The sequence below is a fragment of the Leuresthes tenuis genome, unplaced genomic scaffold, assembly GCF_036924035.1.
Source record: "Leuresthes tenuis unplaced genomic scaffold, fLeuTen1.0.hap1 SCAF_20, whole genome shotgun sequence".
Taxonomy (NCBI): domain Eukaryota; kingdom Metazoa; phylum Chordata; class Actinopteri; order Atheriniformes; family Atherinopsidae; genus Leuresthes; species Leuresthes tenuis.
In genome coordinates, this window is record NW_027325374.1 from 5423864 (window position 1) to 5439861 (window position 15998).

The following is a 15998-nucleotide window of genomic DNA, read 5'->3' on the forward strand; positions in this document are numbered from 1 at the left end:
GAGACTTTGAATATTCCATCATCTACAGTACAGTATGTATCTGAAGGCATCTCTGCTTCAGGCAGCACTGCATTAAAAACAGAATTGATTCTGTCCTGAAATTACTGCATGGGCTCAGGAACACTTCCAGAAATCATTGTCCGTGAACACAGATGCAGATTAAAGCTCCGTCATGCAGAGAAGAAGCCACGTGTGAGCATGATCCAGAAACACTGCCATCTTCTCTGGACCAAAGCTGATTTAAAATGGACTGAGACAAAGTAGAAAACTGTTCTGTGATCCAAATCTGAAATCCTTTTAAGAAATTCATGGACTCTGAATCCTCCATATTTTAAATAGGAGAGGGACCATCCAGCTTGTTAGCAGCTCTCAATTAAAAAGCCTGCATCTCTGATGGTATGGGGGGTGCATTTGTGCCTATGCAACGGGAAACTTTCACATCTGGAAAGACACTATCAATGCTGAAAGGTATATACAGGTTTTAGAGCAGCATGTGCTCCCATCCCATCTTTGTATATTTAAGCAAGACAAAGTTAAATCACATACTGCATCGATTCTAACAGCGTGGCTTCGTAGTAGAAGAGTCCGGATGCTGGACTGACCTTTAACCAACTAAAAACATTTAAGATACAACATTGTTGAGCAGCTAGAATCCTATGTCACACAAGAATGGGACAACAATCCTCTCCTAAAGGTCCAACAGCAGCTCTTCTCAGTCCCCAGATGTTTACAGATGTTGTTAAATGAAGAGGAGATGCTGCACAGTGGGAAACATGTACCTGTCCCAACTTTTTTGAGACGTGTTGCTGCCATCAAATTCAACATGAGCTAATTTTTATAAAGAAATAAAACATTTGATTGCACTCTGTTTTAGTTACATTTTAAAGTGCATTCCAACTTTTTGGGGAATTGTGGTTTTAAGTATATCTACACATACGTATTTAATGGAAGTATATTTGAAACTATTTAACATATCATATTTAAAATAGACTCACCGAAAAACTGGCATAAAAATAGCTGCTATAGCATGAGTGTAATTTGTTTTCAGGTGATCACAATATCAGAGGTTAATAGGAAATTTATATTTAAAGTAGTTTAATGAAGGAGATAATCCTCAGGTGCCTCTGAGTCTGTTTCTTGTCTTCTTTCACACCAACACACAACAGATCTGAGTAAAACTCTGCTATGTCATCTCAGGTGGAAATCCCAAATATCCAGAAACAAAGGAAGCATTTAGCTAAACTGGTCCTGGACATGGACTCTGCACGCACAAGGTGAGTGTGCTACTTTGATTTTATTGTGTGTGTGAGAGCGAGTCTCGGCTTTGATGTGTGAAACTCCATCCCCTGTGAATGTACAGATCATGAAGTTTCCCACCTAATGTCACTGGGATTTGGTTGCACGGCATGAAAGTGCTGTGCCTTTAAAACTCGCTGCAGGCTGCTGAAAGTGTGTGAAAAACTCATTTACAATCACGTCCCGTGTTGTTCTTGTTTATGCTGAGTTTGTGATAAATTGTGCTGTTTAACGTCTTTAAACAGACAGATTCGTGCTCACATTTACTGCTCAGTAAATTTCATGACAGTACAAAGCTGTTTAACGCAGCAGTCATTTCATGTGTTGGAAAACTCAGATATTCAATGAACAGCAACAATAACAGAACTTTGCTCTATGATTTTAACCAATGCATGTTTATGTATACATCACTGTGACCTGAAAGATAGCCATGAAGCATTTGTTCAACAGAAGCTGAATGTGCCTGATAAATATCGTCCAGCAGTCTATAATGAGTGTATATTACATGATTTATAATTATTACAATGAAGTGTTGCTCTCCTCAGCATTTCTCCCTGTGATTATTATCATCCCCAACAGACATTCTCAACCTTTTTGAGTCACAATCCTCCAAAATAACCAGTTTTACTCTCCATGCAGTGGCCTCACAACCCCCATTCAGGCAGAGAATCATTCATCTATAACGTGTTTTTAATGTCTATGGGTTCAATAGTTGAGCGACATGGGGAAGAAAACTAAACTGAATGGCAGTGATTTATGGTAGCAGTGTTGGCTGACCTTTGTTTCCCTAAAACTCAATTTCTCTTCAGTTGTTTCTCGTGTCATTCTTAATAACTGGTAGAAACTGTGGGTCAGAAGGAGGTATGTCAGAACAAATTAGAGAACCTCTTCTACAATCCTCACCCTATTTCACACCATCCAAGAGCTGTTGAGATATTTGCTGCTAGTCTGGCTTAAAGATGTGAAGTTTTTGACAGCCAGAGTCACACTGGTGATTGAAACTGTCACGGGTGGAGGATGAGCAGACTTGAGGCAGGTGGTTGATTTGTTACAAAGAGGTAACGCGGACTAATCCGGAATATCAAGAGAAAACAAAACCAAAGAACTAACAAAGATCCCTGACAAGGACTAGGAATATGAGCGGCAAGAAGGCATGAGGATTAACAGTGAGGATCTGGCAAAGATTGAGTAAAACCACGGGGAATAAATTCACTGAGGGAACTAATGAGAAAGTGACTGCAGCTGTGAGTAATTGATAGGGAAACAGGTGTGTAAATGGAGTTGAGAACCAGACAGGAGGGATCAGAGGAAACTAAGTATCATGACCAGGATGAACACTGTGCTGAAAACATGGAACCAAAAGAATAAATGATTAAATACTGAACAGCATTAGAAACTAAAAACTGCAGATCACAAAAAAGAAAAAAGCATCATGACAGAATCATGCATTTGAAATGGATGGTTGCAGACATAATAAATGAGCTGCTGAATTTTATGTATGATTGACTTTTTTCTGCTGTTTTATCTGTTTTAACAGCTGTGAAAACCTCTTTGTGGCCTCAGAAACTGTTTCTGATCACGAAATGCACATCTCAGCTTCTCTCAGTTGATTCACTGTCATATCCGCGTCATTATAAGCAGAGACATGCAGGATGTTATTTTCCTCACTGCAGTCCAGTTTGTCTGTTTTTTTGGTGACCCAAATATCAAGCAATTTTTCCCATTATCCCCCTGTGTGCTGAGCTCCTCTGGCAGTGCTACATATTATCTGCACTCAGACAGAAATCCAGACAGACACACAGACAGACAAAGGGGTTAGAGGAGAGTCTGACAGCCTGAATTGAAGGGAAAATAGATTAAGTTGAATAAATGAGGATATATAGAGTGTTAGGCATGTGTCAGGAAAAGACTCTTCATAATTTTTTTTAAAAAGAAGTTCTTTGATTTGTTCTAAAAACTGCCAGGAACAAGTCTGAAACAGCTGAGCAGCTCCTCATGAAGTCCAACTTCCTGCTCTCAACAATCCTGCAGTGGATAAAAAACATGTTTTTTTTGTGTCACAGGTACTACCAGTCTACCAAATCCTCGGGACTGTCAAGCAATCTGCAGCCAACGGGAGCCAAGGCCGACCACCTCAGGGAAGAGATGGAGGAGGCAGCCAACCGCATGGAGATCTGTCGAGTCAGTGGTCACTTTTCCTCATGATGAATGAGCTGTTAATGTCTGTAATCTTAGACAAAGTTACCCTGTTTATCTTTGGAGGCTGTTTTTTTTCCTCAAGAGATGCTGGAAAGTACCAATACCTGTTATCACTCATATAACTTGTGGTTTGAAGTATGTTTTTTCTTTGACCAGGATCAGTTATCAGCTGACATGTACAGTTTTGTGGCCAAAGAAATTGACTATGCAAGCTACTACCAGACAGTAAGTGCAACATCTGTACAAGCTGCAGCATGAGCATAAAACAAACTCTCTGCTGACCCTCTGGTCTTCTTTTTCTGTCTTTGTGTAGCTGATAGAAGTCCAAGCAGAGTACCACAGGAAGTCATTAGAGCTGCTGCAGAGTATCCTGCCCCAGATCAAAGCTCATCAGGGTGAGTCTTAGTCCAACTTACTGTCATCTTTTATTGTGATTCTACCTTTTTTATCCCCCATTTAGATTCAGCTGCAGTTCATATTACAATGATGTGTAACCTGCCATTTGAAGAATGATGTGAAATGAAAGGTTAAGAAACCTAATTTTGTGGGGGAAATCCTTTTGTTGCCATTTTTGGTGTTTTTTAGGGTTGCAACAAGAGGACTGCAGAGAGTGCAGACCACATCATTCCCACATTATTCCCAGAGTGTGACCTTTAAGGCTGCACTTTCTCAAACAGACTAAAGCATTAAACTACCTTAATAAACAAAATGATTATGAAACTGTGGAAACCTACGAAACAAGTCGCTTTTGATTTACTTTGCCAGATATTATCTTTTGAATCCATGTAGGTTTTATATTTGTAAAACTTTCCTAAAGTTCACAAAATGTTCTTTTTTTAATAATATAATGGGAATGTACAAAAGCTGGTGGCTAAGGCCACACATTATGGAAGCGAACCTAAACATTTGGAAAACCTTTTGCTCTCATGTGACAGGAGGGCAGTTTTAATTGAAATTGTTGGGCTTTAGAGTATTTTTGTTTTCCTCAATACAGTCACTGTAATACTCCGCAAGGTCTGAGGTTCTTATTTCAAGAACACAGACAAAAAGTCTCTCTCTTTGTACCATAACCTGCAAGTTTGATATCTGACACAAATACATTTATCAAAGAATTCTTGATAAATTTAACAATGAGATTCTAATTTTACCAAACCTAAGGCACAGTGTAAGAGTACTCTTCAAAGTATTTCAGGCCAAAAATACTCAGGGAGAGCACAAAAAAATGCAACTTTATTTCTCATTAATTCATGTAAATAATAAAAATGATAATCCTGCTTGTTAAGATTGAATTCAGGGGAGTCTGAATTCTGAGACAGCACTGCTACTCTGCTAAGCTAGGCTAGTTAGCATTTAACATAAGTATTTTATCCAATCTTGCTTTTTTTCTCCATTACAAGCATAGGCATCTGCTAAATTAACTGTAATATATAACAAACTCAAAGATGAACATGACTTCATGTAAAAATATTGTCAAAAAGGAGAAAAATTAGTTTTTTCTAACAACATCTCATCAGCTAGCTGCTGTTAGCTTATGTGCAGTTGCTGCTGTTTGTTTTTCACACGCTGTCATATGTTAAGGCTAAATGTCAGAGTCACATTCAGGTCTTAAGTTACAGTAGATGCTGCATTTTGGCCTCATTAAGGCAGAACTAGGCTGTAATAGAACTGTCAGATATGCTTTTAAATAATGAATCGGTATTCAAGTGTCTAAATATACATTTTTAGCACATTATGAAGTACTGAGAGACTTTCAGGAGGATATTGATAACATGACTCTTATATTGTCTCTTTAAACTTGTAAAAAATGGACAATTAGTAATAAAAATGTCAAACAATCTTGATCTTAGTTAAAAACTAAGATAATTGTGGGCTCATGTTCTGTAAGAATGCACTGACTCCATGCATATACTCTCATTTGAACACATTAGCTAAAATATAAAAGTAAATAACTGAAACATGCAAATTAATTCATATCTTTTGCCAAAACCGCATTAATAACTTGCCAAAAAATGTACCTATTTTCTACAAACTGATTTTTTTGGGGGGGGATTTCTTTGGAAACTGGAAATAGGCAGACAGAAAATGTTTGATAATGCTGATCGGTGGATGATAGTGGTATGTAATATAAGGCAGTATTTTCTGAGTGTGTAACACTGTGTGTCTCACAGAGACCTGGGTGGAGAAACCATGCTATGGGAAACCATTAGAGGAGCACTTAGCGCTCAGTGGGAGAGATATTGCCTTTCCCATCGAGGCCTGTGTCACCATGCTGTTGGAGTGTGGCATGCAGGAGGAGGTAAAAACATTGCCTGCTCATATAATAAACAGACAGAGGAGACACATTTACAGAAAGTGAGTTGTTGCAGAAGATGAAGTCAGTCTTAATTACTGAAAGGAAATTAAATTATGTCCACACCTAAACTGTTGACCTCCCTGGAAGAAATGATTGTTGACAGTTAAATCCATGTTTGAATGTAAGAAAAGTCCCAACTGTCTCATTAATGGTGGAAAGTACTAATACTTACACAGCAACTTTGTGCTGCTTTACACTGAACACATTTTTGCTGAAGATATTCCTTTCTTAATTTAAACACAGAGCCCGATTTATTGAGTACTTTATGGTATCCAGGAAAGATTTGCATGACGGAGGAGGAATAGTTAACTTGGAATAGTTGGGCTCAAAAATCCTGAACACTGTTTTAGGTTTCATTGTTTTCTAACATATTTAATGTGTTTCAAAGGATATCACTTCTCACTTTGCTTTACACAAACCTTAACTCATAATTATGATTGTTCATTAATGGTTCATTTAACCTCTCCTTTGCTAGTCAACACATTAAAGTTATATTCACATAATTTTGCATCCATAGCTATAATCGGGTTATGTAAATATGATCTCATATTGAGCATTTTGCATGATTATTACATATATCTTATGATAGATACACGTCCTGCTTTTTACAGGTTACATTACATTTCTTCAACTTAATTTATATAGTACCTTTCAAGCATAGGTTCATGGGTCTAATAGTGTTTTACAGAGTGTATGCTGTACAGAGCTAAAAGCAACTTAAAAAGACACAAATGTGGAAACAAAACAAAAATTTAAATAATTTCAAAATCATTGACAAAAGGGATCAAATCAATAGTAGACAAAAATATGAAAAGCATATTAAAACAATTATTGCACAGCCAGAAATAAGTGAATCATATATTAACTAAACAATTTGAAATAAATAAAAGTTCTACCACTTCTGTAACCACTGTCAGTGGCGCCTCATTAATATTCCAGCTGTGGGAGTGAGGTGACCTCATCTTTGGGTTTTTGTGTCTCAGGGTTTGTTCAGAATCGCTCCCTCGGCCTCCAAACTGAAGAAGCTGAAGGCGTCGCTGGACTGCGGTGTGTTGGACGTTCAGGAGTACTCTGCAGACCCTCACGCCATCGCAGGTGAGCGATAAAACACCACTGACCTCACTGCTCCATCCTCTCGCTTGCACCTTATCTGCTACCATGACAACTGGCAACCATTAAAACTTGCCTCACAGTGGTGGGTTTATGAGTCAGGGTCTAATATCTGTACGTGTCCGGCATGCATCTGCTCTCCTACCTTCACTTTCACTTTTGAGCTAACTGCCTCAAAGAAATGTTTAATATTATCTGGTTTTGTTTGTTTTTGTTACTTATGCACACATTCATTATATATATAAATTCCAATTAGCACTGGGATTAGTGTCAAGCAAATTCTTCTTCTTGTGCAGAGGCTGCAGCAAACAATCTAAATCTCTTCTCTTGGTGTCTTTTTGCTGCTGTCACAGACTGACTTTTATATCTGAACTTTGATGGACTACAAAAGAAAGAAATGCTTTCAGGCTTTTATGGTCCTGTTATTGATCTCCATTTTCATGACAGTGTTCATCTTTGCTGCAGCCGACTGCTGCACAAAGACGCTGTCAGATGAAAACTGCACATATCAAAGCTTGGAGAAATGTTTATTAACTTTCAACAAAGTCATTTTTAACTAAACTGTTACACTGATAATTTCCTTTGTTGGTAGAGAATACAGTTGAGGAGAGAGGGTAAATTTTAGGTGTTCTTTGGTAGTACACACAATCAAACAACACTTCTTTTATATATTCTATCATTTTCAAGTCCAAAAATTCAGTCTTAACGATTGGCAACGAAAATCTTGTGAAATGTTGATGCGGATCAGGATCGCATTTGTCAGAAATGCACAACAAACAAATGGCTCCACTTGTAATAGTGGATTTATCATCTATGAAATCATAATCAGACTATAGTTCTTCACACATTTTCTGCCAGTTTAGCTGTCCAGAACTAAGCTAAAATACAGGAACGTGTATTTCTACTCAAGCACTTTGCAGCAATGAACGGCAGTAGCGAATGATGTAGTTTAGTGACTCTTCATTATTACACTTCGAACACAAATCGAACTCAAATAAGCAAATGTAGCTTGCTTATTATATTGTTACGGTCAAAATGAGTCAAAATGACAACTAGGAAATAAAAAAATGGCCATCAAGCGACTAGAGCTACATGTTACAACAACATAATACAAAGTAAATCTAATTCTCCCAAAGTAGTGACTGAAGATTAAAGTGCTACTGAAGAATGGGACAAACCCAGCAGGAACCGTCTAAGATTTCACGGATAAGCAACCCTACTCATAAAGAGCACATTTGTTTAATTCTGCGAAATCTAATATACATAGTAATTTTTCAACCACGTTTGAAACCCACAAAACTGAAGTAGCTAAGATTTACCCCATCAGGAGTTACACAATGTCATATAAACTCATTGAATCAGCTGAGCTCGCTGGAGTACATGTAGAAAGAGAAAAACGAGATGCTGCCTTCCTCTCTAATGATCCCATTTTTAACCGGGTTTGCTCCACCATCAAATGTAATTTGTGAGCCACTGTAGAGGTGTTCAAGGGTTCACCTCATCTCTGCAGATATTAAAACTTGTGGAGCATCCGCCAAGCATTTCAGTGTTGCACCAACAATTAGACACAGACAAGCTGACGTGTGTGAACACACTGCCAGTGAGGGATGCCCCGATGTTTGTCAGCCATCCCACACGTCCCTCTGGGAAATGAACACAGCAGACTAGAGAGAAGAAGAAGAAGATGACAAGTCACCTTCTTTGTCAACACTGGAATAATCACTTCTGGACAGATAGTGTGTGGAAACGGTTCCTGTTTATTTGTGTCAGTATGTGACGCAACAAAGCGTAGTTGGATAATTGCCTTTTCTCGAACCCAAATACTCGTTCTCGACAAATAATTTGTCTTGAAACTAATTTAATCTGAGTAAACAAACCTATTCTGATTGTGAGAGAAATATCAGAGTTTGTCTTTATCCATTTTCTCGATAAGACAAGTGGAAGCAGATAAAGTGATGGAGGTTGGATTGTTGATAAGTAGTTAGCTGTGAGGTGAGTTGTGTCAGTCTAAGCAAATGCAAATATGCAGAAATAAAGCTGATGCTCTTTGGATAATTTTAGGTTTCAAAGCCAGTTTATATGCATGTTTAAAGATGATGTTCTGAGAGCTCTCAGTGTAGTTATAACAGCTTATATATCTGCTCTAACACAATGTCTTGGAATCAGCTTGTTTGCAATAATCAGCTCATAGAGGTAATATATTTACTGTAATTTAACAACATCCTTATATAGGTGTAATTTAATTTCAAATTAGTTTTAAAACTACCTTCACTGATACAGCTGAACCAGTTATCTAAACAATGATATGCTGTGACACACCGAAGCTGTAACTGTGTGTAAGCAGGTTGAAAAGAGGTCAAATCCACCCAAATCAATACTCAGAGCTATACACCATCTCTTTTTGACCTCTCCACCTTTCATTCTGTGCAATTTAGATAGTTTTGTTGCAGGTTTCACCCCTCTGTCGCTGACCACAGACAGAAACCTCTCAGTAAACCTTATCTTGGACATTTAAGTGTTATCAGGAATAAACTGTGCTTATAGTCATTTAAAATGGTTTCACCAGACTTAAACAACCCAATCCGCCATGCAGTTTTAATGTGTTTTATTTCTTCTGTTCTCTGGCTGTAAATCAAACTTGTATCTGTTTGGACATAAGGGTTCCTCCTGCAGATGTAGTATGTGTTGATGTAGAGTCTCAGTCATCCAGACCATGTTAATCTTGGGTTTTTAAGAACCAAGTCCAGTTGCCTTCTTTGTTAGTCGACCACTCTCTAGACTTCTGTGTTTTTTAAAGTTTAGGTTTACGATAGCAAATCTCATTTAACGTCGTCTCCGGAAATGATGGTACCATACTTATTTACAGTATGCGGTTACTGATTAAAGTATGAGTCAAAGTATGATTAAACATTCAGCACAACTGAAACTCCTGCAGGGTTTGATTGCAGGATTTTGTGCTAGAGTTCTGCATTCTGCAGTCGACATTACAATGTTATCACTTGTTTTTCAACGTGTTTTCATGCCATGATGGTTCCTGTAGATCAGTCTTTTTACTTTTTCTTTTGCACCTCAAACTCAAAATAGGACCTCAAGTGGGATAATGAGCTCTTTAAGAGTGGTTCATATTTTCAGACAGTCTCTCCAGGGAGACTTTCAGAGTTGCTCACATAACAAAGGGCCACAAAGAGTTGAGAGAGAAATGCAGAAAGAGGAGGACTACAGACTGCACAGAGGAAATAATAACACACATCTGTTTGCTCCATGAGTGAAAGACTTACTAATATTATCTAAAGTCTGCCTGAAGCTAACAGATTACTGCTTTTTAGAATAAGGTGGTTCGTAGTTATTTCTCTGAGTAGCTTTGTTGTATTTCAGCACAAGTTTGACAATAGCAAACTGGATTTTAGTTAGAGCACTGGGAGGATGAGTACTGGCTATTTGAATGTATATTTAATCTAATTTAGATTTCCATAGTCCATTAACCTGCAGGAAACAGTTTTTACTGACATATACATTCAGATCCAGGTATAACAAGATAATTTCCCTAATCTTAACTCTTGTTTCTGGAGGGGAGGTTGTCTAAATTTCTGCCCAAGCAAAAACCGAAGGAATCAACAGTATTCTCTATGCTCCATTGAACTGATTCTGTCACTGGTGGTTGCCTCCGATTTTCTGTCTCAGTGTCTCGGTCATGCTGCTGTACATAAACACATCACCTGCCTGTCATTATATAGATGCCACAATACCATCCAGACATATCTGCAGTATATCACCAATATATGGACACATATATTCATTTGTGCCTGTACCTATTGCACCTACCCATCTCTTCAGGTGCCCTGAAGTCGTACCTGCGCGAGCTGCCTGAGCCATTAATGACCTTTGAACTCTACAACGACTGGATCCAGGCATCCAAGTGTGTATCTTCACACAGTAACATTCGTAACCTTTAATCAAGACATTTATCTCCTTTTACCTTCTGTTCAAACAAATCTTTTCTGTCATCCTGTAGCATTCAAGATCAAGAAAAACGGCTGCACGCTCTGCTTGGTGCCTGTGAGAAACTACCCCCAGCCAACAACAACAACTTTAAGTGAGTCACCGTTTCCATTTTTCACTCGTTGTTGTCCACTCATGGGTTAATTTAACAAGCTAGGAGAATCTAGTTGGTTTTCATCTGGCTTATTTGGGTCTTTAACATCAGGTTGATGAATTAAAATCTAATTTGAACATGATTTTAAGGTTGAAACTATGATGGTTTGCCTCATTATACTATAATTACAATCGTGACTGGCTGGGTGTGGATACAGAGAGACTTTCATTTAACATTTAGGACATTTTTACATTAAGTGGTATGATGCAGTAACGCTTCATTTTCCACTGCAGACAGTGCCCCCCTGATGTGGGCAGGATTAGCTGTTTATCATCACAACATGTGTGCAGCTGCAGCAACACAGACACATGTGCTTTATTGATGACTTCATTTGTTATATGCTTTTAGTTCAGAGGGTTTGGGTGTCTTTTAGGGAGCGATCATATCGACTGAGAGCTAAAGAGCTTAACTCCATTCAGTGGAGAAAATGAGATATTTGTTGTTTTACATTTTGTGACGAACTTCCAACCAAAACGACTTCAGAACACAAGGAAGTGCGTCTGTGTGCGCTGCTGCAGAGACGATTTTGTTGATGACCACAGGTGATAAGTCTGTGCCAGCTATGTAAAGAGGAGGGCGAGCTGTAAATTACTGTACCGTGAAATGGAAAAACACTTTTAGGAAACCACTATAAACATGATCTAGGAGTGTCCCTCGAACCCAGTGGACAAGGAGCACCCCTCATGAGATGAAATTACTCCCTGCAGCAAAACCCCCACGTGGGACTCTTAGGCCAGTTGAACCTTTTCCAGTAATTCTGCTGCATCTCTTCTGTAGGGTATCAAAATAAAGGGAAAATACCAAAAAATAATCTCTAAAAAAACATGTCCTACCAAAATTCTGCTCATCTCACCCTCTCTTTTTCATTCTTCACACCTTTACTTCATTCTCAGAACCACTAAAAACAATATTTATGCCAATCATTGGCAGTAAGATGAAGTGGAGTGAGATTTAAAGTCAGCCATTCTTAACTAATATATCCTAAATCCTAAAGCACTGAAGCAGCTTTACTGCTTTGTCGGTGTGCTGCAGCTCGCAGCAGCGAGTCTTTGCACCAGTTTGGCTAATCTTCCCAGTACATCGGGTCACAATGGAAAAGTTGAATTCTGCACTCTGAACTGATCTTTTATTTCCTTTACTGCTGACCTCGTTCGTTTTTAGATCTGTTTACAGCTGGAAATGACACTCTAAGGGCTGAAAATATAACGTGTTTAGCATGGCTACCTCGCATATTCTGTGTTTGTGAGGCGCGTCAGTTGTGCTGAAACAGCAAGTGTATTTTCAGCCTAAGAGCAGAGGAAGTGACCAGAAACTGGAAAAAACAAATTAGATGTTGGAAGATGCTAAAATACGTGTGGCTTAAATGATAAACTTAGATAAATAGAAATGTTAAAGTGGCTACTTTTAAATCATTCCTCAGTTCCTTCTGTGTGTGTGTTACATTTCTTTTAAATAAGGAAAAATCACTTCCAGGAAGCTGAATCCTCATGTGCTTCTAATCACAACATCCCAGACAAAAATACCACTGACCACTGTGAAGTGATGCTGGGCAGGCAGCCTTACAGCTCTGGTGTCGCCTTGTTTACTGCTGGATTAATAACAAGCTGAGTGTGTCTGCCAGAGGGCTTGTCTTGTGATCAAAACAAAGGAGTGAAGCGATGATGAGGGAGGAGGAAGAAGAGGAGAGGAAGGGTTGGTGGAGTAATGAGAAGATCCAGATACTGCAGCGCTTGTCAGTGTCATTGTGGAATCGCACTAATAGGACACGTTTTCAGATAGCCTTCCTCACAGCAGACCTGTCAGGCTTGTCCAGATGATTGCTGCTGGGGGGGGGGGGGGGGGGGGGGGGGGGGGGGGGGGGGGGGCTGCATGATGTTCATCCAACTGGAGTTCAGCTCAGATGACTCACAGAAACCCACTAGCTTATTTCTGTGTCTGAAAGTCAAGTAATAATGGTTGTCTGTAGTAATAAGCTTTGTTTCACATTGCTGCATGGAAGATGTGCAAAGGAGGTGCTCAACTCTTCTAACCACAGCTGCAACACTATGATGGCACACAGAATACACAATCTGTTGTTTGAGTTTGGCCTTAATGGGGATCCTGACCTGGAATACACTTATTTACCACTTTACATGACTCACATATAGCCTCAGCTGGTGGGTTATAAGGTCGTACAAGCTGAAACGAGTGCATTATAAAACGTTAACTACACAGGTTGATCAACACCAGGTTCAGCACATTAAACAATAACTAGACATTATGGCCCCACTCAAATATAACTTGTTAAATTCATACAGTTATATGGTTTTAATTGATCATTCTGTTGTTTCAAGTTTACATCCATATTTGGGTTGGATCTGATCAGTTTAATTGTTGAACTGATTGGCTACGTGAAATTTATCCTAAAATGTATAAGTAAACTATATAAATCAATTTGGTTCAACATAGAAATATGTTTCATGATTAAACTACATCTAAAAAAGTGTGATTTGAGATGACATTTCCATCTAATCAAATCATGTATAGTTAGTCTTAAGCAGCATGAACAACACACTACTTTGAATGAATCCAAACATTTTCTTATAATAATTACATTTGACCAGCTAATGAAATTGAATCTTGTTATATGAATGAGTACTTTGTTTGTCTTAGTCTTGAATGAATGAATAAAACAGGTCTAACTTACCCAGAATTTAAAATTAGTTCAACCAACACAGAAATAAAAAATGAGAACTAAAATTACCCTAATTGATTATGTTGATCCAAACCAAATATATATTAAGTTGAAACAACAAAATTGCTTAATGGTGAAAGTAATCCAGGTTTCTGTTTGACTTATGAATCATTTAACAAACATAAAACTCTTATGAATTTATACACCATTCCATTTAGTCAGTTTTAGTGTATGTTATTGTGGATTTGAAGCAGGTCGGCTGTGGTAGATTTGAGAAGGTCCTTCTAACATAATAGACCAGCTTCTGAATGCATAACCAGTGCAAAAAACACTCATCAGGCATCAGAACACCAGAAGCAGCTTAATTAAAACATTCTGTTTTGCTTACTTTCTTAAATTTGGCAGCTGCGTTTTGTTTGACTTTGAGTAATTTTCTTATGGGGGAAACAAATTGATCACAAATTGACCTGAAAGACAATTTAAAAGAAAACAAATGAGACCGTGTTTCAGTCACTTGCTCTGAATGTTTAAACAGTCATGGCCATGTGAGTGAGGTCAGCCGGTTGTAACACTTATCACGGTTTTAAGCGCTTACTTTAAATCATTCTTTTAACTGAATTATTTCCTTTATCAACAGATATTTGATCAAATTCCTCTCCAAACTGACTGAATACCAGGATGTGAACAAGATGACGCCTGGAAACATCGCCATCGTCCTCGGACCCAACCTGCTCTGGACTCATAATGAAGGGTGAGACACACATGCACGGCAGTTTATGCAGTCAGGCTTCAACTCCACGCTCTTGTCCAAGTATTGTACCAAACTCGAAGGCTTTAAAGTAGCAGTTTGTAAACCAAAGGGGGATTTCACGTGATTATGTCCACTTCTTATAAAATGTATTTTAAAAACCCCTGCAGTAGCAAAAAAAAAAAGTCCAGTAAAATCTTTTGGACCTACTTAAGATTTTGGTCAAAGTCACATTAAACAGAACTTTTTTATAATGCATAGATGCACAACATTTATTCTGTGTTATATTGTAACAGTCATTCAATTCAATTCAATTAAAAAAACTTTATTAAAGGCACGTAGAGCAGCAAACAAGGCAACAATGTAAACACTAAAACAACTGTAAACAAGGAGAAAAAAAGTCGCACAGAGTACGGTCACTGCACAAATTTGGGCAAATGTTAAAAAGCTAAAATATTAGAACCGGGAAACACAATAATACCTAATTGCTAACTTCTAAAATACTACTGTGCCAGAAATACTGAGTGATGGGTTCAAAATGGCAAGATAAGGTGCAATAAAGATTAGCCACGCAGAGCCTGAGATAGATACATTACAGGTCTGAGTCCTTAAAGCAGCCCAGTACAGCCAAATGTATTCATTTGTTTGTGGATGTGGTGCTGGGCTGGAAACCAAAGTAATGGGTGCTTCAGGGCAGTTTAAGGCCGGGAATGTGCATAATGTAAATCAGTGTGCTTTAAAACAAGTTAGAAAAAAAAGTTTACTTGTGTTGCTTTGAAGTTGTGGAAACAGATGAAGAAAAGGATAAAAAGTAAAGAAAGAAAAAGTTTTTTTAAATAACATTTTGTAAATAACATCTGAAGTCAAAGTTTTAAAAGATTTGGCTTAAAGGACCTCCTGCATCCTTCTTTTAGAGGATCTCAGGCGACACTTAGCTTGATTAAATATTCAGCGATGTGCTCAGATCTGTGCTTTGATAGTTAGAATTCAGATCTTAAAGAAACACTAGAGAATCTGTTGATGTAGATTCTCAGTCATCCAGCTCACAGTAATCCTACGAGCCTGAATAAGGGCAACTGGACAAATATTTTGCTTTTTGGCTCCTCCTACAGTTGTGGGATGTAACACCAGTATCATAAAAACAGTGTGAGCCATGCACGTGCACAGCCATACACATTTTGTTACCATGCTGAAAAGGCCACAAAAATGTGAGGTGACTGTAAAGCAATATGATGTGGTGCAGGGCTGGAAACCAGAGTCGTGAACGATGGACATCAGTCCCTCAGGCCTGGGAATGTGCATTACAAAGGTCAGTTTACTGTAAAACAATTCATAAACACATAGTTTTAAGGTTAAAACACTTCTGTGGTGTCGCTTTAAAATGAATTCTAAAACCACCGGGTTGCCCGTGTAATAAAGATAAAAACAGGGAAGTTTGTGCAACGGCAGAGGTTGTGTTTGTGGG

General features: G+C 38.3%; 1 protein-coding gene across 5 annotated transcripts in view; it reads left to right on the forward strand.

Moving 5' to 3' along the window:
- The window catches only part of LOC140278953 (rho GTPase-activating protein 44-like), a 95755-nt gene that overhangs the window by 59897 nt on the left and 19860 nt on the right, over positions 1 to 15998 (forward strand). For all 5 annotated transcript variants that reach the window (XM_072374084.1, XM_072374087.1, XM_072374085.1 and 2 more), the window contains exons 6-14: positions 1198 to 1274; positions 3360 to 3477; positions 3652 to 3720; positions 3809 to 3890; positions 5664 to 5791; positions 6832 to 6943; positions 10793 to 10874; positions 10971 to 11051; positions 14423 to 14536. In XM_072374084.1, coding sequence (XP_072230185.1) covers positions 1198 to 1274; positions 3360 to 3477; positions 3652 to 3720; positions 3809 to 3890; positions 5664 to 5791; positions 6832 to 6943; positions 10793 to 10874; positions 10971 to 11051; positions 14423 to 14536 — 863 coding nt within the window. The remainder of the gene's footprint in view (positions 1 to 1197; positions 1275 to 3359; positions 3478 to 3651; positions 3721 to 3808; positions 3891 to 5663; positions 5792 to 6831; positions 6944 to 10792; positions 10875 to 10970; positions 11052 to 14422; positions 14537 to 15998) is intronic.